We start from the raw sequence: 26,085 nt of genomic DNA, 5'->3' as shown, positions 1-26,085 counted from the left end.
ACCTATCTGTCTGTTGGAAAACACATGAAAATACAGCATTAGCTAAAGGGCACCTCAATTTGCCATCTGTATTCCAACTTATTACAATGTAAAAGTTTTCTCTACAGTTGTAAGTTTTCTCTTTAAATTGCTCTTTAATGCTTCTCTCATTTACCAGAGACATAGATACTCAAGATGGGGTAAAAATTATTGAGTTGACAGCAGATAGACTGGGAAAAAAAAAAAAAAAAAAAGGAAAAAAGAGAAAACATCAAAGAAAAATATTCAGCAGTATTCAGCAGCTTTGAATATCTTGAGTTCAGTGCATAGTGACAGTATATTTGGGGCCATGTTCCCCGAAGAGGGAAATTACCAGACGTCAGAAGTGTGTAGGTCATTGAAGCATGGAGCTTTTGACACAAAAGTGTTTGGCGATGGGCTTTGCTGTCTGACTGTCACCATTTCTCTGTGCCCGCTGTCTTTCATCACAGACCTGTGTCTTCCTCTCTTGGGCTCATGCTTTGAGCTCTCATCTTTTACTATTAAAGTCACCGAGAATTTTGCCAGTAATTTCCGTAAGCATAAGATCAAGCTCTTACTTGCCTTTCATACTCTTTCTTAACTTTCCCAAATGTTTCTTTCTAGGCTTCATTCCCCAAAGCACAGATGTTCTTTCTGTCTTTTTTTTTTTTTTAGCTCAAGATTAGAAACACTTTAGAAAAGCAGTGAATAATTTGACTTGTCAAATTTCTTCAAGCATTTTGGGAAATCCTCTTTAGGATATGGGTGACGATCAAGCTAGTTCAGATTTCCCAGCTCTCCTAGAAATAGAAAACCAATGTCTGCATGATGTTCAGTTGTCAGAAAACAAATTCGGATACATATGCACATGCTCGTTCCCATGTACAAACCTGCCTATAAGTAATTAGATATTAATGTTATAAATAAATAAATAATTTGTGGTTGCTCATGTCTAATCCCTGTGAACAATTCTTGCAGTTAAAGCTGCTAAATTAAACCTTCCTGACTCCAGAATGCTGGTATACCAAGCAGATGTATTCTGCAGTACTTCCCACTGGCATGCTGCATATAGAGAAGAACACTCATATAACACTGTCTATAAATGTAGCAGCCGACATACACTCCAGAGATGTCGTGAGGGTTCCAAAGTTAAGTTTACTTTGAGATTGTGAGCTTAAATCAGAAGTAAAAATGCTGTAAAAGATGTTATAATGATTGAATATACTTTATAGATTTAACATCTTCACAGCTCTATTTAATTTCCTGCAATATTTTTAGTTCACATAAAAAAATGTTCTCCCTATTCATCAAAAGATATTTTAATCCTGACTTGGGGAAAATGAAGCTACTGATTTCTGCTTCCTTTATTTAGTACTTTTCATTTGACACTGTGCTCCCATATCAGCTTCTAGTCACTGTTCTGGGAACCAGGGAGAAGAACTGGGTCAGTGAAAGTGTAGGAAGTGTAGAATGATGGAGTAAGGAGACAGATGTGCATTTTTCTGGCTTCATTTCTGTGTCCTATCTGCTTCATGTACTGGAGTTACAACCCCTCCTGCACCTCTTTGCTAGAGTTATCAGGCTCTTGACTATAAAGATGGGGTACTCTTTTTATTTAGAAAAGACTTCAAGGACCAACAGCTTCAGTCACATGCAACCACGTAAAATTGGGTGTTTTCTTTGGGTAATATCAGACACTATCTACTTCTGCCCTGCATTCACCAGAATAATGACAAAGTCATCTCTATGATGAGCCTGAAGCATTTAAAAAAATACCTAAAGACCAAGTGTCTCAACTGTAATGTACATGAGGAGAAGTCAGACTGTAATCATTTACTGCTATAGCAAAATAACTCCCAGATAAGGCAAACAAATGGGCAATGGCTTATGCTCTGAGGAAAAGAAAATAAAATATCCAGGCCTAAGCCAATACTCAGTGCCAGAGTGATGTGAAGATCTATCCCTTCCTGATACCAAATCTGGTGCTTGGCTTAACTCGGTCTGTGGAAGTAAGATACACAAAGTGTCACATCCTGTGCATTGAAGACTTTCTGAATTTTATGACACTTCTGTTCAAGCTGTCATTACTTAAATGGTGGCCTTTGTATATGTACTGCATTTAAGAAACAAAAAATATTATTATGGGACAGTTTTCAGTGGGATGTAGAAATACCAGAGCCAGCTTTAACCTGGCTATGACAATAATGGAAGCAGATTAACTGTGACACCACAGGATTTTGTACTGTCAGATTAATTCATAGCACTAATTAATTGGTTTTTAGCATGGAAAATGAACCAATTCTACTCCAGCCGCATTTACCTTAATACCCTACCTAGCTTGAGTAATACTATCATTTTTGTAGTCGAACATCCTGGAATTAAGTTAGAGATACTAACAAGTAGCAGTAATTGCTTGGCTTGCAATTTGACCAGATCTGTATCTCCAGTTTCAGGTTAAGGTTGTAAGGCTGTGCATACAGAAACATGTCTTGTAGGCCTGAGGGCAGGGTAGAATTAAGGTAGATAAAAAACTGGACAAGGGCCAGCAAGCTGTGCTCGCAGCCCAGAAAACCAACAATATCCTTGGTGGCATCAAAAGGAGCGTGACCACCAGGTCGAGGGAGGTGATTCTGCCCCTCTACTCCGCTCTGGTGAGACCCCACCTGGAGTCCTGTGTCCAGCTCTGGGGCCCTCAGTACAAGAACGGCATGGACCTGTTGGAGCGGGTCCATTTTGTGTCTTTCTGGAGTTAATATTAATATTAATCACCTCTGACTATCTGGTCTCCAGAACACCTCCTCTCCCTCCTTCATCCCTGACCTTGGTATCTGCAGGGCTGTTTCTCTCACATATTCTCACTCCTCTCTTTCAACTGCAGTTGTGCAACAGTTTTTCCCCTTCATAAAAATGTTATCCTAGAAGTGCTACCATCATCCCTAATGGGCTCAGCTTTGGCCAGTGGTAGGTCCATCTTGGAGCTGGCTGGCGTTGGGTCTATCAGACATGGGGGAAGCTTCTGGCATCTTCTCACAGAAGCCATCCCTGTAGGCACCCTGCTACCAAAACCTTGCCACACAAACCCAACACAGCAGGCGGAAGGACAGACACCGTGCTGATGCATGTTGATTCTAAAAGGTCATTAGAATATAGGAGCTGGTCACTCCCAAAAGGTTTTAGGCTATACATTTGTGAAACAAAGTCTGCTCTGGAATTTATATGTGCAAATCCTATATAATATATCTATACTTCATTTGTTCCTAGCTGGAAATGGGGAATAAAGGAAACTCATGCATGCAAAAGATGTTTGACCTGATGCACTGACGCCTTATCAATTAGGGACATTAGCTGAAGCAATTGTTAGTATGAACCTAATCTATCCAGCATGTTGTACTGTGAAAGCATATGGAGAGGAGCCAATAACCCCTGAATTCAATCTGATTTTAGCTGTTGCTTCTTGTTTCTTCTTCTATCGTGTATCTCATGAAGTTTGGGTCTGTGGGACTGACTGATAGGAATTGCTACTAAATTAGCCTATGAAGCCATTACTGGATCTGATGTCTGCAATACAAATCCTATTTTTGAGCTGATAATGGAAAGGTTAATGGTGTAATAAAGGATGAATAAACAGACACATGCAATTTACTCCTTGATCTGTAAAACAGGGAAGTAACAATTAATGCCAGAGATATATAAAATAAAAATAAATATATGAAACCAAACCAAACCCACAAACCAAACCAAAAACCACAAACAAACCAACAAAACCAACCAAACAAAAAACCACAAACAAAACCAAACCAAAACACAACAGCAAAAGCAAAACCAACCAAACAAAAATCCAACCAACTTTCAGGGACTGAGAAAAAATGTGTATGTGACAGTATCCTGCAGCAAAAAGAATATCCACCTATTAAAAAATTACAGAAAAAATAAAGCTGACATTAGGAGTTTAATAAATAAAGCAAGGTAGAAAGATGCGACTGAATGTACAAGATGATTGCTGCACTATTAACTTCTGCTGTCCAGGTCCAAGGGAAAAACTCTTCCTGCTTTAGTGCACGGTGTGGCATGTCTTATATAAACAGAATGATACAAAATTCCTGGCAGAAATATTTAGGTTTGAAAGATTTCACATGCTTTTGTATCCTTCTGTCCTTCTGTGAAGGAAGAACACAGTGAGCCATGCTGGAAGAAGGAGCACGAGTTCCCTCAAGAGTCTAAAGCATAAAATATTTCTTAGTCTATCCCATAACTCCAATACCGGTGTGTGCAGAACTTAATTACATGCTTTCTATTATGGCCGTGTTGAATCATTTGTGTTACATAAACAACATCCACAGCCGCATTACAGCTGTTTAGCACACACAAGGTGGGCACCTTGAGATACATCTTATAACCTTAAAGCAAGCTGACTGTAAATGTGGACTTATTTATAAAATGTCACAGTGACTGAAATAATGCTCGTAATTTAACTTGAAGTGTTCAACTTGAAAACCTTTCAAATTTTGTTGTCGTGAGTAATTAACTTTATCATCAGACTTACCACATCACCCTCGGAATTCAAATAACGTGAAAACTAATAGATAATCTTACTAGGTGAGGTGGGATTGCAATGCTTGTTTTCTTCAAGTTTTCTCTAACTATAACATTAATTTAATAGGAGAAACTACGCTTTAGTTCTTTAGAAACTATTACTTTAATGGTTGTCTTGGCTCTGGAAAAACACTATAAAACATGCACCCTCAAGTGTAAAAATGATGGGAGGGAAGTGTTTCTAAGAACATCTCCTTATTAATTTTGGCTTCATCTCATGTTTTTTTCAATATTTGGTTCTGCAAATATTTGAGTGTCAAACGTACGTGGTTACACTGGTAAGACAGAATAGGAAAATGCAATCCTTTTTTTTGTATTGTTAAAGATTGTATTTAAAGATTTGTGCCCTAGGGCCAAATGGAAAGCTTTATTCCTTTTTGCTTTTTTATCATTCGTAAAGGTGTGAGGGAATGTTAGGTTTGATTCGTGGCCTGTTGTCTGATATTGTGAGTGAGATTCATCTGACCTAGTCACCTAGGGCTCTTTTTTCCAGTTGGAGGAGTAGTCACTTCTAAGACATAGTTCCTCCTAAAGTTGATACCTAAAATAGAGTAGATGAATCGTGGTCTTAAGGTCCCCAGTTTTCTCCACTGCTTTAAAGCAAGCTAGGCATACTGAGATGCAGACACTTGCACTGGCAATGTCTGAAATAAGTCCCAGCCTGTTTTTCACATGCATCTGGCCTGATTTTTATTCGATCAAAATGCAGGCAGAAGTCTTAACTGACAAAAGGATAAGGCTGAGCTCCAGTGCTCATTGAAGCCAATGAAAATGTTCTCATTGATTTAAAGGCACTTTGGATTAGCCTTTAAGAAACAAACTAAGAAGAGAGGGATGTTGGAGGAGCAATATTGTCCCAATTCTTAATTTCCTGTTTAAAAAAGTATGGACTGCTTTGAGTATAGACCAGACTTCTGAGCCTTCATAGGGCTACTGCTGCTGGTAATCAATGGAAAAATCAATATACAATTGATTGTGAGCATCTTGATCAAGACTACGCATAAGTCATTGTAACATCATTGGAACAGTTAGAACCTATGACCTAAATAATTAATCAATGTGGAGAACAACTTCAAATGATGCTATACCAGATGCAAACGTACAGGCAATGCTATAGATAACCAAGGCTAATATCCATACATAATCAGAGCACTGAGATACTGGAGAGATTGTGTGATTCATTCAGTACATCTTTCACCCAGGAAAGGGTTTCTGCCTCATGCTCACTGAGTAATGTTTTCTCTAGTCATGTGGTAATTTTGCCACCCCATCCCTGGAGATGTCCTGATGGGATGTGGAGGGAGAAAAATTTGACCTTCCACACACTTTACTTGTCTGTGTCAACCATCACAGTAGTCTGGAAGGTCAATAAAAAAGCCCAAACCTGACACTCATCCCTCTTCAGCATTGAATTTTACAGGGAAACAGAAAATCTCTGCATGTCTGATGCAAAGCTTCCCCATCATCCCAATATTTCGGACTGGCAGAGACACTGCAAGCTGTGAGCACAGCATCAGTGGTGTTGCTTTCTAATCCAGGCTTTCTGCTTTTCTTCACCTAGATGAGATGAGATTCAATTCGTGATTAAGAAATTCAATTCAGGCATCCAAATACCTGAAGCTTGGAAGGCAGGTCAGCTCACTGGATGAGCTTTATTGGCTGGCTGGCTCATCAGATCTGTCGTGCTGTACTTGAAAATGGATTTAACTCTCCACTTCTACAGGTTCATGACAACACTGAGATTCCAGCCCCTTTCTGCATTGATGCCACAACAGAAGAAGGTGGCGAAGCTCAAATTAGAAACATGAATTCCTGTTCCCATGGATGTTGAATGAAAATAGGAAAGTTATGTCAAAAAAAAAGACCTTCCTTCAGTAAAAAACAGTTGCTCCATTTAGGAGAGAACCAAAGATTTATATTATTTGAGGATACAAACGTGAGAGTTTGTATCCTGCTTAGTACAGACTTAAATGCTTTGCTAGATTGTATTCTGCATGCAGAACTTCTCATTACTGCAAATCGGGTTTTATTTTTCTAAATGTACTTACGTATGATGAATTTTGTGCTGTTTAAAATTACTCAACTGAAAAGAGCTCTTTCTTCAAAGAAAAACAACTAAAAATATTCACTTCCGCATTACCTTTTTTTCTTGAAGGTTTGATAGCACTGTCTTTGTTCGAAACTGTCAGGTTAAACAGGGATAATGTAACCTGAGATATTAACCAGTCATTTGAGCAAAAAGACCATCATACATTGTGTTAAGAAGCATTGTTGCAGATGCTCGTGAAACACTTCAGTGATTACATTGGGCAGGCCTGGCAAAGGCTGATAACTTCCTACAAAAACTTCAACTTCAGACTTCAAATGACATATCACATGCTTACAGATGATCATTCTGAATTTTGAATGCTGATTAATTGCTTTTGGTAATGCAAAGCAGCAGAAATACTTTAAAACAGTGTCAAATTTACATAGGTACAAATACCATGTGCTGTTGTTTATTTGTGTAAATCAGAGTTCTGAGGACACAATGACCTCTAAAGAGCTTATCCAAAGTTCACCTTCAAGAAGGATGTGATTCACTTGCTATGCTAACACAACTCATGATTTACTAATGAATGAGAACTGGAGGTGACAAAGAAGCCCACAGAATTTATCTGTACTATGTGCTTTGTCTGTTCCTGTGTTGGCCTTAGCTCCTGTGTTAGCACCACAGCTTTGGAGTCCACTGTGAGTTGCAGATCCTTCAATGCTCTTTCCTGTCGAGGTGCAAATCCTATTCACAGAATCACAGAATCACAGAATGTTAGGAATTGGAAGGGACCTCAAAGAATCATCCAGTCCAATCCCCCCGCTGGAGCAGGAACACCCAGATGAGGTTACACAGGAAGGTGTCCAGGCGGGTTTTGAATGTCTCCAGAGAAGGAGACTCCACAACCTCCCTGGGCAGCCTGCTCCAGTGTTCTGTCACCCTCACTGAGAAGAAATTTCTTCTCATATTTAAGTGGAACCTCCTGTGTTCCAGTTCATACCCATTGCCCCTTGTCCTATCATTGGTTGTCACCAAGAAGAGCCTGGCTCCATCCTCGTGACACTCACCCTTTACATATTTATAAACATTGATGAGGTCACCCCTCAGTCTCCTCTTCTCCAGGCTAAAGAGACCCAGCTCCCTCAGCCTTTCCTCATACGGGAGTTGCTCCACTCCCTTCATCATCTTTGTTGCCCTGCGCTGGACTCTCTCCAGCAGTTCCCTGTCCTTCTTGAACTGAGGGGCCCAGAACTGGACACAATATTCCAGATGTGGTCTCACCAGGGCAGAGTAGAGGGGAAGGAGAACCTCTCTCAACCTGCTAACCACCCCCCTTCTAATACAGCCCAGGATGCCATTGGCCTTCTTGGCCACAAGGGCCCAGTGCTGGCTCATGGTCATCCTGCTGTCCACCAGGACCCCCAGGTCCCTTTCCCCTACACTGCTCTCCAACAGGTCATTCCCCAACTTATACTGGAACCTGGGGTTGTTCTTGCCCAGATGTAAGACTCTACACTTTCCCTTGTTATATTTCATTAAATTTTTCCCCGCCCAACTCTCCAGCCTGTCCAGGTCTTGCTGGATGGCAGCACAGCCCTCTGGCGTGTCAGCCACTCCTCCCAGTTTTGTCTCATCAGCAAACCTGCTGACAGTGCACTCTATTCCCTCATCCAAGTCATTGATGAATATATTGAATATATTGAATAGTACCGGTCTATTCTATTCTATTCTATTCTATTCTATTCTATTCTATTCTATCCTATCCTATCCTATCCTATCCTATCCTATAGAAATTCCGCATGACACAGCCTCTGTAAACACCTTCGCTTAACCACTTTAAAGTTATTGACATGCTCTCATTAATTTGAAGATGAGATATTGAAAAACCACTCTTATAAACGGATTTGTCTCTAAGCAATTGGTCATCCCCCTCACATTTCTATCCAGACCACATATCTTGTTTGACATTTTAGGGCTGAAATTTTCTCTCTGCCCCTCTTCTCTCTTCTCAACAAATTGTTAAAAAAAATCTTCCAAAGGTTCATATAGAACTATGAGAGAAAAGAAGCCCTCAGATCACACACAATTTGAAATTGGGTCCATCTTTTTGAAACACCCTTTATTTTGAAATGTAGGTGTTAAAGGGCAGAAGGCCTGTGCAGTGGTTTGACTGGTGTGCCCCTGAGTTAAGGAAGTGGTTTCATTTCTGCACTGTGAGAGAAGGCACAGCAGTGAGCATCTGGCCAGCTGGGGAAGGTGTGATTAGGAGACCATGCTGCTCAGGTTGACATTCAAAAGGCATTTTCATCCATGTGACACTGTGTTCAGTGCTCGGACTCTGTCAGTGATAATACTCTCAGCTGGTATAATGGAACCAGCTCCTCCAAAAAGGTAAAGAACTGAGGATTGAATCGTGTGCTCCTAGTGCACCATGAGACACTATGGAGGATCTCCCATACCCATATAGGGCTGGCAAATATGTAACAGAACCTCTGGGACATCTGTGCCCCTGTGGAGAAGCAGCTAGAGAGTGAAGTTGCACCAGGATGTCCATCATTATCTGATAAAAACCTATTCCTTAGGTGGGATTCTGACTGATATAAGACCCCTACATTGATATTTTTTAAAATGGCTATTTTTGGGTGATATCCGAGACAATGTAAAACCCCTGAGAGATCCCCATTTTTATTGTAGAAAGACATGAGGGAACTGGGGCTGTTTAGCCTTGAGGAAAGGAGGCTGAGGGGAGATCTTATTGCTCTCTACCTGAAAGGAGATTGTAGCATGGAGGGTGTTGGTCTCTTCTTCCAAGTAGCAAGAGATAGGACAAGAGGAAATGGACTCAAGTTGCGCCAGGGATGGTTTAGATTGGATATTAGGAAAAAATTCTTCCCAGAAAGGGTTGTCAGGCATTGGAACAGGCTGCCTGGGGAGATGGTGGAGTCGCCATCCCTGGAGGTGTTTAAAGATGTATAGATGAGGTTCTTAGGGACATGGTTTAGTGCTAGAGTTAGTTTATGGTTGGACTCGATGATCCTGAGGGTCTCTTCCAACCAAAATGATTCCATGATTTTTTATTCTAGAATATTCTTCATTCAGCACTCAGTGGCCTTCCCCTTAGCCTCCAGCTAATGCCATTTTATGGGGTACTGGCAATGGGCCACAGCTTTGTAGCCTTTTTGCCTGATTGATCCTCAATGTCAAACTACAGCCTGCTTATCCGTGGGGCATGAAGGAAAAATTAAGATTCTGATGTAAGAAAAGGTTTATAGGGACAGCATCAAGTCAAACTGGACTCAAAATCTGGTTTAAACTGTAGGGAGGTTTAGTCTGTCTATTAACATAGTATTTGGCTGTGTTAATTTGTGTATCCCCAGGAAAAGCATTCCTCCACACCACCACTGTTCATTTGATCCACAGCTGCTGTAACATGAGTTTAGCCCTTGCATCTTTTAGCACAGATCCTTTCTCTTCTTCTTCTCTCCCTGTGAATAAAGTGTTTTGCATTCTGCACGGTGGAAAATCCTTTCCTGGCTGATTGTTGTGCACTGGATTTGCAGCACCACTGGATTTATGAATGGGTCACAGGCTACAGACCATTTTAAGGAAAACTGATGTGCAGTGTTGTCACACAGAATAAGATGCAGTGATGACTCTGCACTCTTCACACTATGTGGAAAAGATCTCTCTCCCATTCTAGCTGTAATATTTCACACTTTTAGCTGGGAAAATCCTGAGTCAAGTTCCTTGTATCACAGACAAAATTGTGACCATCTCAGGTGCAAAATGGTAAAGGTCTCTGCAGAGTTAATGCCAGAAAATCCAGGAAGAGTCTTTTAAAGTGTTAATATTTGTCTTCTGTAATCCAGAGATCCCACTCAATCTGCCAGAATTGAGCCATATATCTGGTTTCACAGGAGCTGCATTATCAGACCTCCATTGCCCATAATGGAAAATGCACTAAACTATTACTTCGACCTGGAGTGCACTGCCAGTGTTCTTGTGGGGTGCAGGTTGTGTGCAGCCATCCATCTTTTCCTTACACTATTGCAAATCTTTGACCATGGAAGAAAGTTCTTTGAGTACGGCACCATGCAACTTTTCTTCTGAATGTCCCTCTCCACATGAAAACTGAGATCATTGCAAGAAGTTCTCATGTTCACACATAAAGGTGAGCATGTGATGAAGTTTGAGATGGCACAGGCAAAGAAGATAGAGTCCAAATTGGACATTGCTTTTTCACTTGGCAATCTCACCTGTCTGAAAGTGCTAAGTTAGGTTGGGAGTATTGGTATTGCTTCTAAAACTATGTTATTTTGTAATGTAGGGTTAAAAATATGAAAAACAAAACAACAACAAAACACAACACAAACAAACAAAACAAACACAAAAGAAACAACAAAAACAGATAAACAAACAAAATCTCTAACAAAATTCCCCAATGGGTCAAAGTCTTAGGTAAAGGGTAAAGATTCACTTTTCAGTTCCCTGTAAGAATCTGGCCAGTCACCAGATTAATGTTATCACTTCCATACCTAGAAACCCCGTGTTAGAGACTACAGTGGCTATTTCTGTACAATGCTGTCTTCCTGATACCAGACATTCACTTTCAGATATATTGCTTTCGGAGGACCTAATATATTTGATGTGAGAGCCTGTGAGGAAAGGAGATTTGGTCAGGTGGAACAAAGAGTGGGTAGGCTGTTTGACTGGGTTTTGTTATTGTTTTGTTTTGTTTTGTTTTCCTACCCCTACAATCTTTTGACCTTCATTGATTTCAAGAGGGATGGTAGAAAACAGCCCAACAGTGTGTTGTGTCAAGGCAAAAGACATGATGGTGGATTCAGAAGTTTCATCCATTTGCATTCTTTGGAGCGCCCGAAAAATTCGCTTGAAGGACATAACACATTCCTCTCCTCTTTTCTAAAGAAAGTGGAAGAATGTCTGGGGAGATCAGTTCATGTCTGTGTGAGAGATCCTAATTCTTGGGTATTCCTGAGATTTTGTCATGTTTTAAAAGTGGACATTTCGATCTTTCATCTGTCACATCTCTCACGAACACAACAGTGTCTGTGATGCTTAGAAAGCATCCTGCAAATTCCTACTCAGGATGTTTAAGTGTTGATGTGGATGATTAATGCTCTTACCTTAGACTCTTTATATACTCTAAATTCACTTTACTTCTTTACAGGGTTTGTTGAAGGCTAGGCACTTGACCGTTGAATTACAGGCTGACTTTCAAATGTCCTACACTTTTCTTTCACAAAATTTAGCAGAAACGAATGTATGAATCTTAAAGTTTATCTGCAAATGGCTTCACAAAGATTTGTTTACATCCTTTGGATAAAGTCCTCTTAGAAGCATTTCCGAAACTTATTTTATTTGCCGTTGGGTAATGCAGTTGGGGTCTGTGCTGTTCCTGCTTTGCCGTGCTACAAGGTCCACCATGTTTCATAGTCTGTGAGTCTCAACTCAATTAGCAGAATGCTGCTAGCCAGAGATAAGGCCATGGACAGGCATAGTAGTCATGGCAGATAAAAGCCCCAAGCAATAGTTTGGTCCAATGTCATTCACTTAATGTAAAAATAGAATTTAAAACCATTAACAGAGCAACTCAGAATATTTAGTTGCAACAGTCAGAAGTTTTTTCATCCTTATTCAAGCCACAGGACAGAAGACACCGAACTGCTTGGTAGTTAATGCTGTCATTGACTCCCCTTCGCTTCTGCAGTTTGTCCCGCAAACACCCCTGTTAAAACATGTCTGGGTCTCTTCTTGTAACATATGTATGAGAGACCTTTCAGAATATCTCTAAAAATTGTCTCAGAAGATGGAAACAGGATCTTGGTGGGTGACTCCCGTATCCCAAACTGAGAAAAATCAGGCAAGAAAATGTGGTGCTCTGGGCTTTCTATTTTGCAATCTCATGCCAGCAAGCCTGGGAAATGTGTCAGGCCTGTCTTCCAAAATGTTCTATAGAGCAGAAAATCCAGGATGATGGTGCTCATTCTGTCTGATATTGCTGACCCAAAATATTTTGTACCAGCATGCCAGATGCCCTAAGGAAGCTGGCAACAATGGTACACAGGGCACTGAAGCAAGTTTTGAGGAGTAGACCTGACAAAAAAGCAACAAGAGGAGGAGACCTTAACCAGGCTTTTGGCTTGTAGGTGGAGGACAGGAGAGAGGAACCACCTGATTTAAAAGCTATTCTTTTGCACCTTTCATTACCTGCTGTGAAGCACAGTTTTCCACTCTCAGATCTTGCATTTTAAAAGCTTTCCAAGCTTATGGAAGCAGTAGTGAAGCCAGTTCGGGGGAATTCCTGCCAATGCAGAAGACAAGGTCATAAAAACCAGGTTTGGCATGAGTGACCATTTATGCTTTTCTGGTTCAGCCTCCAGCTGTTAGAGGGACAAGGATTCTTACTTCTGCTACCAATGGACTAGTGTCATTCTGGCCTGCCAGATCAGCTGGTATGCCAGTGAGACTAAGGATCTTTTGGAGATTTCTCCTTCCTAGGGTATCCTCCAGCACCCTCTAGAGCATCTTGGTCTATCTCTGCCAGTGCAAGAGTGCAATTCATCTTGCCAAGTGAAGCATTTCTATCCTGTCCTTGCTGTATGATGACATTAGGCCAGGGACTCCTGCATGGAGCTGTGGATGTGCTCATGAGCTCTGTGGAATCTGTGGATGCACAGGAGGGACCTTTGAACATCCCTACCTGAAACACTTGCTGCTTTTTCCCTTTCTCCTCCAGGACCTCTGCTGAGTTTCTCAGTGCACTTTCCCACACCCCTCTGCAGGGTGCGTATTTGTAGCCTCACAAAGTTTTCAGATCTTTCTCATCACCTTTGTCTTGGTACTGATCTTCACAAGAGTAGCTAGCCTATTTCTTGGAATAGGAGAGAGATAAGAATCTAAATATTAAACAGTAAATATTCCCAAGTCTGTGCAAGTCAGGCACGCATTCCTCTCTCTCTGAAGAGCTGTTCTCAAATATTTGGTAATGTCTTTTTTTAGTGTTAAAAATCCCAACTCCAGCCTCTCATTAGCAACCATGAAACAACCAGCGCAAGATACTGCAGATGTTCTGTGAAAAATGAAGTTTGGATGCAGAGTAAAAGATGGTGGGTAGGAATATACAGCAACTGAAAGAACTGTGAGAAAAGATGCATTTTTAATCCTTACGCGTAAAGGCCAGTAGTTGAAGAAAATAAGGAAAGTGTGTAGAAACCATGGTTTTAGGAGCATATTGCATTGGGAACCATAAACTAAAAATTCAGCAAAACACTGCCAGGTTTTCCTAATCTTGGAGAATTCCATTAGCATTTACCAAGTGGAAGAACAGAATGAAATCAGAACACAAGTTTTAAGAGAAAACAAAAAAGGACCAAATGGAGCAAAGCAGAAAAATCTCAGGTTCATATGAGCATTTGGAAAGAGAAGAAATTCCAGTGGCTTGCAAGAAATGGTATTCAAGAACTGAGAACAAACAGAATTCTATGTACTGTGACACTGGAGGGGAATTCTTACTAGTAATTGTTCAAGACACTTCCCTGCCCAGAGCCTGGATAATTATTTTGAAAGCAGGATCCTTGACCACACATGGATGTGATAACTACATTTACAGCAAGGGATTTCAGAGAAACCCGATCAGGTAAGAAATGGGCTGGTATGGCTGGTAGGCTAATCCTTTCAGTAGTAAAAATATATAAATCCTATTAAAAGGTGGTGTTTGTAATGTATGCAAAACAGGGCTGAGCATAATGGGTGGTGTTCATCTAATTTACAGAGTAAACTTCTCCAGAGGAGCTGCTCACTAGAGTGTTTCCTTACAGTCTGAGAGAAGAATTTGTTTCTGTTGGTGCTTGTGATCAACTTCATCCGTTTACCTTAAAACAAGATGAATTGTACATTTGAAGCACATGTTCATCTCTATTAACTGTAAACCTAATTCAAGACTTAAAATTTGGTCACACAGGACAAAAATTTGCCAAAATGATGCCAGATGCAAATATTATTTGGCCTGTCTATAACGTATCTATTCCTAATAACAGCTTCAAAAGGACTGCTATATTTTGGAATAGGATATAGGAAAATTACTCTGTGATCTACTACAATTATGAAGCAAGAGATAGTGATCAGGATCCATGATGAACATCTATATATGGAAGAAATATAAAAATTCTCAGCTAGATCTGCATTATATTGGCTTTAAATGAAAGCAGATATAGAAGAAAAATTCAAAGAATGTGAAAAATGAAAAGAAATCAAAATTCATCAAACAAAACAGTCTGTGTTCATCTAAGAAACATTGCATTCATGATCTTGCATAGTCATAGATACTTTTTTCTTTTTCCTGGAAAAAATATGTGGTTTTTTTGGAATGCACCAAAATAGCATGATTAGAAAATATGAGTGTTAAATACTTGATTTCCAATAACACGAACATTTATTTACTAGAATTGCATGTTAGTTTGACAGTGACAAAAGAGCACAGCCATTTGTTTGTCTGGAACTTATGGATAAAATCATCAGGATTTTAGGCATAATACTACAAATTGGTACAATGTCATGGGTTGTGAAAAAACATGGAAGATGATAGAAAGGATGATTCTAAAAACTGAAGAACTATATTGAGATCCTCAGTTGTCATATCTGATTTACAGTCTTGAAGTCTGGACTGCCACCGACTGAAACACTGTTCAGTCGGAAGCTCAGGCTTAAGAGAACTCAATTTTCATTACTAAACCTTGACTTTTACCCTATTATTTTCTTCTAACACCTGGTGCTCTATGTCCCATGGATAATATCATTACAACTGTGAGTAAATTTCTGACTTTTTCCCTTTCTCCCTGTCCCTTGAATCCCCAGGTCAGTGTTCATCTCCGCTTTGCTTTTCCTCTGTAATTTCAGCAGTTTCTTTCCCTGTGACTGTTAGATTTTACAGTCAGGCTCAACCACCAGACCCACACTGCTGCCTCCAAAAGATGAAATTAGACAATATAGATTCAGCAACATAGGGCAACATAGACTCGTCAACTGTCAAGCGAATAAGAGTCTTTATGTTTACAAGACCACAATATGGGCATAGGTGGTACATATACCCACAACATGGCCATAAACAGCAAGGTGAAGATGTACCTTTTTTTCATCTTTGATAAGCAAAGGGGCTTGATGAAAAAAACATAACTCCTGTATAGCGTCTTCCATAGAAAGAGGACACAAGAAAACTTCCAGGTTTTGTAAACACCGAGATCTGAAACAGAAGAGGTTGCAGGGAAATCAGTGGGTTGCGTAGCATCAGTGGAGATTAAAATTCATGACGTGCTTTGAATGCAATCGTCATTTCAGATGCTAAGGGAAGATTGCTGAGATGTGATTTGATTAACTTGTAGTGGGTGTTTATCCTTCGGAAATAGTGAGGTAGGAAGACAGCTGACCTGTCCAAGATAGATTGTGGTTATGTGTCCCAACACAGGCTTCTTATCTCTGCACACCCCGGAGTTCTGCAGCAAGGAGCAGGGGCCTGGCTCTGTGGGCTGTGTGTATTTTGGGGCTCTGGTTCCTGCTCAGGAGTTGTATCTCTGAGGCATTTCTGGGCTGCATTTGTGCCGGTCCTGCACCTGGGGGTTCAGACCATGTTCCCTGCTTGGATTTGCCCTCAAAATTATTCTTGGTGACTTGTGATCTTCAGTCTCACCCTCTCACCCTATTTTTTCCTTTTTTTTTTTTTTTTTTGTCTGTTGTTTTCATGGGTGAGCACTCGCTTTGGAGTGTAGGCTGTGACACACAGAACACTCCAGCTAGCAACACCCCTTATCCATTAATGCCAAAATTTGGGTTATTTTAGTGACCAAGGAAAAGCCTTTTCAACACTGTGAGTCTCCTTTTCCTGCATATCAAATACATAGATGAGATCACCTGTGTTAGTTTGTTTCATGGGGAAGGGAAACAGGAGGGAGATCGGTATTCCCTTGCTCTATGGAGCACCAATACCCTCTAGTGGTAAAACCGCAGGCATTTTTAGGCAAAAGATTACGATTTCACTGCTGACATATCTTCTGTCTTCCTCTTGGGCAAAAATCGGCACATCATCTTTAATTGACAGTGCTGTTCTGTTGAATGATATTGTCAATTCGCTCCTTTGGTTTAAGTAGCTGATGATGTAATTCCCTTGAACTGTTTTCAGTGTGTTTCGCTTTTCCTTAAATCATTTAAACGATACCTGTGAGCTAATGAGTGACTGAGTTTTCACATGGTATAAAGAAATGGCTGTAATGGAAAGCATCAAGTAGCAGTAGCTCAAGGCTTTAAATGGAGAACTAGTGATGGTGCCTCTGTAGTGGCTGGGATGTGGGAGATCATTGGTGATTTACAGCTAATCGAAGGAATAATGTTTTCTCAGTTGAGTTCTCAGCCATTTGCTCATGGAGGTGCAGGGCTCCTGGACTGGGGTTCTTGGGAAGCCAATGAGCCACTGGCTCCATAATTGCATGGTGGGGACAGCAAGGAATGGCGTGACGAAGCAAGCTTGAAGATGTGGCAGGAACATCACAGAATTAATAATTTAACTGTTGAATGTCTTGAACAACAGGAGTGTGGCTATACAGAGATTGCAAAAGCCATATTCTGGACCCAAAGGCTGTTTCCTACCAGTCACATAACCCTTGACTCGTGAGTGGGTGAAGGGGAAACTCATCAAAGAAATCCAGAATTGTTTAGCATAAGCAAACATGTAGCATGGAGAGTGTTGGTCTCTTCTCCCAAGTAGCATGTGATAGAACAAGAGGAAATGGACTCAAGTTGTACTAGGGAAGGTTCAGATTGGATATTGAAAAAACTTATTCACTGAAGTGGTTATCAAGCATTGGAACAGGCTGCCCAGGGCAGTAGTGGAGTCACCATCCCTGGAGGTGTTTTAAAGGTGTTTAGACGAGGTTCTTAGGGAGATGTTTTAGTGCTAGAGTTAGGTTAGTTTATGGCTGGACTCAATGTTCTTGAGGGTGTCTTCCAACTGAAATGATTCTATGATTCTATAAACACATTTGCTTCTATTCTAACCTCACTTGAAATGGCCGATCTGAAATTTTCCTGGCATAGGAAACTTCGGTCTCAACAGCTAATGTTAGGAAAGTCACAGCAAATTTATCCTTTGGGGTTTCCTGGGAAGCATTTCACTGTTGCCTGTTCCTTGCATGGAGGGTGCCAGTTGGTGCTGTTAGGAGGAAATTCCCTCCAAAAGGTGGCAGGAGCTATCTGGAGCTCACCTCTCTCTTATTCCAGCTGTAAAAATATTTAAAATTCTCAGAACACCCTCCCTTAGCTCTAAGTTTTCCCGGACATGAAGGAAACAAAACCCCAAGACAGGTTAGAGGACACATGTCTCTGAGCTGAATCCCTTGCCCCATGGCCCTTGCTCTCTGCCTCCACACTGCAGGCTATGGACTCTGCTCATTTCACCCAGTGAAACATGCTGGAGTTTTATTCAGCAAGAAATAAAATCACACTTTAGGTGTCAGATTGAAATTCAAATCACATAGTACACACTAAACACAGTTTGTTTCTCAACAAGCTTTTTTCCCTGGATGATTTCAGTACCCAGTGCCTATAATTTCTTTGATGTACCCCAGCGATGAAAGCAAGGGATCCAGAGCTTTTCTAGAGAGACATTCCAGTTTATTCACTAAGCTCTGAAATATTTCCATGGCCACCTGCCCCTCTGTTCCTGTGAATCAGGGTTTGGGAACACATTAAAATGCCCATGATCTGGGTACAGGAAGTACCAGAACATGAGCTTTCCTCACTCTGCTTCACAATAATCACTTATGAGACTCCCTTGATTTTCCTTACCTCTTTATGTGTAAAAGATGTTGAATAGATTGAACCTAGGAATAGTTTTTCACAGCAGACCAACATGACTTTATATTGGACTGAATTGGATTTACCAACAGCAGGAGTTAAATTTTCTGTCAAATCTCTGTGTTCTGGAACCTCACAGGCAGATGTTAGCACAGGGCCAGTGATTTATCACCCACTGCCTTCCCTGGAAAGCGGAACTTTACTCTGTTGTTTCTCTTTCAAACCCTTTCGTCTTTTCATCTGCATAGAAATGAGTGCAAAAAGAGAAGGAAAAAAGAGATGCAGTGCAGTTTTCAAGGGAGGGTTTGTCCTGGTGCTGCATTGTAGTGACGAGTTCACTGTTTCTCAGGATGTGCCAGGTAGTGCTGGTGCAAGTGCAGTCGCTTTTTGTGAAGCACACAGCACATCAGCTTGGAACAGACCTCCTGAGCATTACAGTCCTCTGCCATACCTTACATTCTCTTCCCAAAATGCAGTATGACCCGTTTGCTTCCTGAAGAATGCAAACAAGTTAATTAATGATGTCCGTCCCAGGGCTATTTAGGATCTTGCCATGATTTCTTGACTGCCAGACCCCTGTCCAGGTTGAGAACCCTTGATCTTCATGAGAGGCCACCTCACCGTTCACTAATAGGAAGCAGGCATCCCCTGAAGATCTCTACCCAGGATTTTATAGGCAATATCTCCAGTGAAAATGCAGAAAGGCGTAACAATGCTGTGTTTTTTCTTTTTATTTTATTCCAGGTTTCTGATTGTCTTAGGGTGTTTAATCTTAGCTGTCCTGACAACTTTCAAGGAGTATGAAACTGTTTCGGGAGACTGGCTCCTCTTGCTGGTAAGTGGACTGTGGCCACTGCATCACCCTGGTAATGTCCTTGAATTGAAATCAGCCCCATCAGCAGTGATGGAAACTTACTCCCAGCTCTGCAGGCAATAAGATTTCTTCTTCTGGTCCTGGAGCAGTGACCATAGACTCACATATTGAGTGTTCCCGGTCAATCGTCAACACTGACTAAGTAAAAAGGAAGTAAGGAGAGAGGAAAAATACTAGCCTGAGACTTCTAAATTACAGCTTTTCAGCATTTGCCTAACAATTCTCCTGTTGAAGTATTAATAAATTTTCTATTGACCATACCAGACCTGAGGACATCTGAAAACTCATTTCAACAATTTTGATGCGTCCCATAGTATTCTACCAATCCCAGCATTTCTTTCAAGGTAGGTCATCAGATTTGGACTCATGGTTGTGCCCAACAGCAGCATAACTGAAATTGTTGCAGGCAGTGCCTCCAGTGACTATGCATGAGAGAAAAGTATTTGCAGCAAATCTATTCCTTTCTCTGCATTTCCAGCATGCTTGTTTTGTAAATGCTGGAGTTCATGCTCGAGGCTGTATTTCTGTAGGCCTCCCATTTGGCAGAAGAAGAAAAAAATAAGGAAAAATCTCTCACTGTGTATAAATGTGGCATATTTATCGTTTTATGAAAATGACCCCAATAAACAACTGCCCCAGCTCCCATAGCTATCACGAAGTAGCACAACATCTCACTTAGCCTGGCCTTGTAGAAAAGCAACCCTAGGGAAACTACACAGAAAGTGTATTTCTGAGATCTCAGTTTCCACCTCCTCTTGTAGCCCTAGAGACATGTACATCTGAGCAAAACCTAAGTGCCAAAAGGAATGAAAGGTGAATACCCCTTGCATGTTCCTTCTCAAAAAGTGCCTGTACGAAAACAGACTCATCTCCTAGGGAATGTGAAACTTGTTTTTTGTCCCTGTTATCCTTCTTAGACCCATCTTTTCACATGTCTAAAAGCCTGAGGTTATTTTTCCTTCTCTGCTTGCTTTTATGTGACTCTCAGTGGTTTTCAGAAGTGCCTAGCAGCTGTGGGTATGAGCATCAGGAAAAATCCCCCTTTCCTCTTTGTCATCTATTCACAGAGAGGAAAAGTAACTGTGTGCCCGACGCTGCCCTTGTCTATCTCCACTGAGCACCTCAGAGGAGCTCTCTCCTCCCCATTCCCTCCTCATGCTTAGGGGAGTTCTTGAGGAAGGTGGAAAATCCCATTCTTCCATGCACCAGAAATTTAAGGGAATAATAGATGTTTTAAATTTGACTTATATATATGCCTTTGTCATTGCCATAAATTTATGACCATATGAATATACTGTATCCTGTCACAGTCTCTATAGTTCTGGCTGCGTGAACAAGCTGCTGGTGGGTAACCCCTGGTGTGGGTATATAGTGCACTGAGGACTTTGCAGTCACCACTCACATGTGTCTTCTCATTTTGTGAGGAAAAAAAGGAGTCTTTTGTGAAGTAATTGCCCTTCCATCAAGGCAGGGTGAGCACTTCACATCTACCCAACAGCAGGGGCACATCCCTTCTGCAGAGTTCTTAGCAGGCTGCAAAGCTACATGCCACTTTGCCTTGCCTCTTCCATCAACCTATATTGTTCTCCTCACTTTCTCTCTCTCTCTCTCTCTCTCTCTTTTTCTCTCATATACACCAACACTTGCACCTCATCTCTTTCCTTCAGCTATATCCTCGTGTCCAGAATTATTGCAAAACTTGTTACGAGTCTAACAATGTAGTTTATGTCTTTGATACAGGAAACTTTTGCCATTTTCATCTTTGGAGCAGAATTTGCCTTAAGAATCTGGGCTGCTGGGTGCTGCTGTCGCTACAAAGGATGGAGGGGGAGACTCAAATTTGCCAGGAAGCCTTTATGCATGCTGGGTAGGCACACGCTCTCTACTACTGTTTTCTGCATTAAGTCCTTTTCCCTCTGAGCCAGTCTGAGGAGACGTCCAAGAACCAGTGAATGGCAGTGCAAAGAACACTGGAACCAGATCTGCCCTTCATGCTAGGAGCTGTGTCCTGCTTGGAGTTGGTATTTGAAGTAGCTGGTAAAAACAATTCATTCAAGAGACAGTTGGGTGGCTGGCCAGTGAGAAAAGAAATGGATCCTTTTCAAACAGATTTTTCTCGTCCTGAGTCTCACTGCATTTTTCTTAAGCTCATCCCCAAACACACTGCTTCTGCCTTCAGTTCCAAACCACTTCAGATCCCACTGCTGCGGGATCTTTCCCAGAACTCTTTCGTATCCAAATGTTGTGTTTTACATTTGTAATGTTGGTCTGCATTTGTAAACAAGTATCTTTGTGATTTCACCTATGTTATCTTTCACGCTTGGAAGGCATTGCCAACAACTATCATAAAACTACTCATTATTCATGTTTGAATCCCATCCTAAAACTCTCCATTATGTCCACAAACCAACTAGACACCATTTAGGAGTTCACTGCACCCTGAGCACCTGTCATGCACATCCACATTCACTGTATCCAGGACTCTGTGGTTTATTTTGATGCTCTCCAGGCCAAGCACTACTTTTTGTTCTTCATTTGCACAGCACATAACACTCTGGGGAACCATGGTGCTGCAGTTTTATGAATACCTGTCACCTTCTTCCCTCTCCCTCCTTTTGTTCATCATGTGGGTTTAAATGGTAGACAAAATTGTAACAAATTTTCATTGTGCATCTCTGCTGTCTTCAATTTGGTGGTTCTCCTTTGAGTGCTACTGTTGTATAAAGACTTCTTGTATTTCTACTAGCATTGTAAAGGCTAAGCAAGTGGGATTGACTGTCTCATATCCTCTCATTAAAAGTGCCATCTCACTTCTGAGAATGAATCTTCATGGATATTTAGGTAAAGAACAGAAAAGATTCCATTCGATTTATTAATATAATCTATTGGTTGTCACTGGCACAAATTTGTTTTGAGAATGATTGAAAGTGAATGAATCTGAAACCCACCCAGTGCCACTGTTTTTGACTGGAAATACAATAAGAACACTGTTTAAAGAGTGAGTGCTTGCAGAGTGTTTGAAACCCCTCTTTGGAAGCACTACTCGCTTTTGTATGTAGTGGGGAAACAAGGGAAAACAAACAAAAAAAACCCCAGGAAGCACTGTCATTTACATTTCACACTTCTTCCGCTGATCAGCAAATTGGCACTGCGGGCACTTACAGAAAATAGTACTGACTTTGAGATTTTAACGGGAAACCTCAGCCAAAAGAAAAACAATACTAGATGCACCATCGAAACTGAATTTCTTATCTGCTGACTTATAAGTCTGCCTTCAAAATGATGTTCCTGTGGACAGATTAATTTAGGATTGTTTTTCTGTCAGCACCGTTCCTGTGCATCCCTAAGCTGGCTCAGTCAGTGCCTCAAGTCCAGAGCATTGATCTGTGCACAGATTATGAGTCTCCCTTGTGGGTTCTGTGCACGATGCTGACTGTGCGGCAGGTGCAGAGATCTGTTTAATTGGCAAGAGAAGGCATTTTCAGGCAGCTTTAAAATTTGCCTAGGGAAATTTGCAGAACAACCAGATGGGATTAAGAAGCAGGTGATGGGACCGCTTTTGTTAGCAGGCTTTGTTCTTTTCGCCTTGCAGATATCTTTGTGCTGATCGCTTCGGTGCCGGTGGTTGCGGTTGGGAACCAAGGCAATGTTCTGGCCACATCCCTCAGAAGCCTCCGCTTCCTTCAGATCCTGCGGATGCTCCGAATGGACAGGCGGGGCGGTACATGGAAACTTTTGGGATCAGCCATTTGTGCACATAGCAAAGTAAGTGAAGAACTTTCAGGGCTTAACTGGGGCTTGGGGAAGAGATGTTGAAGGGAAGGAGAGGGGATGCACAGGTACAACAATGCCTTGGGATTACGCCAGTAGTTCAAGCAATGGTTTCATCTTTTCAACTTTATTCCCTCTTCCATTCTCCGAACCATTTCTGCCCCTGGTTTTACTTTTCCCTACCCAATAGTGGTGCCGGGAAGTGATGAGAGTGTTGATTCGCACAGTCATCACAACAGGAATTTTGCATTTTGACTGAAGAGAGCAGTGACACCTCTTTAATAGGGAAGTATGTTGAAATCTTTGACAGAAACGCCTCTGTAGTTGTGACACATTTGTAGTGGCGTCTCAGGCTTGCCTGATCAACAGGTGGAATGGAACTCCAGAGGAGTGAAAAGAGACTGATTAGCAGAAGTGTGGTTTTGGAGGGAGCTACTCATACAATTTCTCTTTGGAAGCATGAGTCAGACTGTGCAAAGCTGTACACAATGAAAACTCTGACAGGCAAAATTTCTAAAGTCATCTTTACTCAGTCTAACTTGATGCTATAGTCAGACACACCCTGTCTCACACCAGACAGATACTTTGTGTTCTTGCATTGCCACCAAACATTACTGCAAGTCAAAAACTATCTGGGTAAAAATCCTCTAGATGAGGTTTCTTATCTGCACTGGGTGTAGACAAATTGCATATACTCTGTGCTATATACTTCTTTTTCTTATCCATGAATGACATTCTTGACATTTTAGAGGATTTTGAAAATTCAAATGCCAGTTGGCAAAGCATAATTAGACTTCACTTCTTTGTAGTGTCTGATGAGGTTACCCACCCCACTTCATTTCACACCAGCTTCTGTTTCTTCCCCATATAAACATGCTGTGAGGCAGGTAACACGTCAAAAATGTCTCTCAGCAAACTAAGATCATAGAAGAGTTCTATGAGCCAAAGACACTATCTACAAATTTTTCAAGCCTTCATTGTGTAGGATTTCATTCAAAGGTTCCTTGTTTGATTCCCCACTATTTTCTTTGGACCTCAGCTGACTAAGGGAGATAAGAAGGGGTTGTGAGAACTTTGCCTCACTGAAGAACTGAAGAACTTCTTCACTGAAGAACTTTGCTTCACTAAAGAAACAATTTTGATAACAAGGTTAAACAATAATTTTCCTTCTGTAGTTGCACTACAGAAATTAGCCAAGAAAGTTGACTTATCTTGACTCAATTATGAAATTCTCAGCTACAGCTTTTTTTTTTTTTCCTTCACCTTCAAATGCAGTTGTCAGAAAATGAAAGGAAGTGGATTTTTTTTTTTTACCCACTTTTCAAGACATTCACCAACCGTGTTTCTGCTTTGTGTCGGACATTGCTTGGATTTTAACTTGGGTTACTGACCTCTCACCTCAGTAAGAGTAGCCACACACTCCACTTTAGTCAGTCTCTAAAACAAGGAAGCTCAGGTTTTGTTTTCACACAGGTGATTTTCAAGGTCTGTTCTTATCAAATCAATTCATGGCGAAAACATCATTCCTGGTGAAACCTGCTTTGATGTGCCTAAATAGAAGGAACTGCATCCTGCAGCCTTAGCTTTCTGGAGGCAGGGAAAGGGCAGAGCTGATGATTTGCCTGCCAAGACTGACCAAGCCTTGGGGCAGCAGGAATGGGAAGAGTCAAGGTCAGGGCCAGAGCCCTGCAGCACCCTGGGCCACGGGTACGGCTAAGCCCTTAACCCAGCTTTATTCAACTACAACTGCAGATTGCTGCAAGCTGTTCCCAAGGAAGATGCCATGTAAGGCCTAATTCTTGCAAATCTCTGCATTATTTCCCAGCAAGTGCTGAGCTGGCCTGGTCATAGACAGCTCTGCCGTTATCCTCAGTGCTTCTGTCTTCTCCTGGTGTTTACTCTGCCACTGTATTGAGACTGTTTTCAGTCCCTCCATTGTCCATCTGTTTATTTTGCAGGAACTTATCACTGCTTGGTACATCGGGTTCCTGACACTCATCCTATCCTCGTTTCTTGTTTATCTGGTTGAAAAAGATGTTCCTGAAAAGGATGCTAATGGGGTGGAGATGAAGGAAGAATTTGAAACCTATGCAGATGCACTGTGGTGGGGGCTGGTGAGTCAAAAAATACCTTATCCTGTTCTTAAAAACTTTATATCCAAGAAGAGATAAAGTATTGATGTTAGGGATTACAGTGTAAGTGCTGCTAAATTTGTATGAGGAGCATGTTACTTGTATAACATTACCAAAGTGGGGATGTCTTTACAACCAATTACCAGATGTATATCTCTGTCGATTTTCAGTCAGACAAAGACCCTGAGGTGCTTAAACCCCTGTGCTCCTGGCTTCTGGAAAACTCCTCTTGTAAAGGAGTGTCTCTTTGGGTATAACCGCACTGGCAGAACCTATGCCTATGGGGTACCTGGATCTCATGAGAGCAGTATCCTGCCTGTGAGAGCTGTGTCCTTCAGGAAATGGCAAAACCAGAGCTGGCCAGACTGGAAGGTGCTGTTGACCCTCTTAAGGGACGAGAGGCCTTGCAGAGTGACCTAGATAGATTGGAACATTGGGTAATGTTTAATGGGATGAAATTTAACAAGTCAAAAATGTCTCTGGGATCTTGTGTCTTACACGCATTCCCCAAGAAACATGTAGAGAATGCCATTGGTAGTAGGGTACTGAGCTAGAGAGACCTTTGCTACATCTGTTCTTGTCTCTTCTGATGAAGAGATGAGTAACTGGTTTGTGCCACTGTTCATGTGATCACAAAATATGCCTGCCACCTGGTAAACAGAATTAACGTTGCTTTACTACCAACAGTTAGGTCAGCCTATATCCTTCTGTGACTATTATAAAATTCAGCAGTATATTTTTTATTAATGCAGTTCACTCCTAAATGGTGAGATCCCTCTTTCTTTTCCACCTTTATTTATCAAAAGATCCTAAGTGTT

The 26,085-nt window shown here is 41.2% G+C and overlaps 1 protein-coding gene across 1 annotated transcript in view; it reads left to right on the top strand.

Annotated features, from left to right (window-relative positions):
- Positions 1–26,085, top strand: part of KCNQ3 (potassium voltage-gated channel subfamily Q member 3) — a 205,812-nt gene that overhangs the window by 153,385 nt on the left and 26,342 nt on the right. The window contains exons 2-5 of the mRNA XM_065628872.1: positions 19,235–19,325; positions 21,105–21,231; positions 22,957–23,129; positions 25,094–25,249. Of these exons, the coding sequence (XP_065484944.1) occupies positions 19,235–19,325; positions 21,105–21,231; positions 22,957–23,129; positions 25,094–25,249 (547 nt within the window). The remainder of the gene's footprint in view (positions 1–19,234; positions 19,326–21,104; positions 21,232–22,956; positions 23,130–25,093; positions 25,250–26,085) is intronic.

This window comes from Caloenas nicobarica, chromosome 2, assembly GCF_036013445.1.
Source record: "Caloenas nicobarica isolate bCalNic1 chromosome 2, bCalNic1.hap1, whole genome shotgun sequence".
NCBI lineage: Eukaryota > Metazoa > Chordata > Aves > Columbiformes > Columbidae > Caloenas > Caloenas nicobarica.
This window is presented reverse-complemented; position numbering and strand designations above follow the sequence as displayed.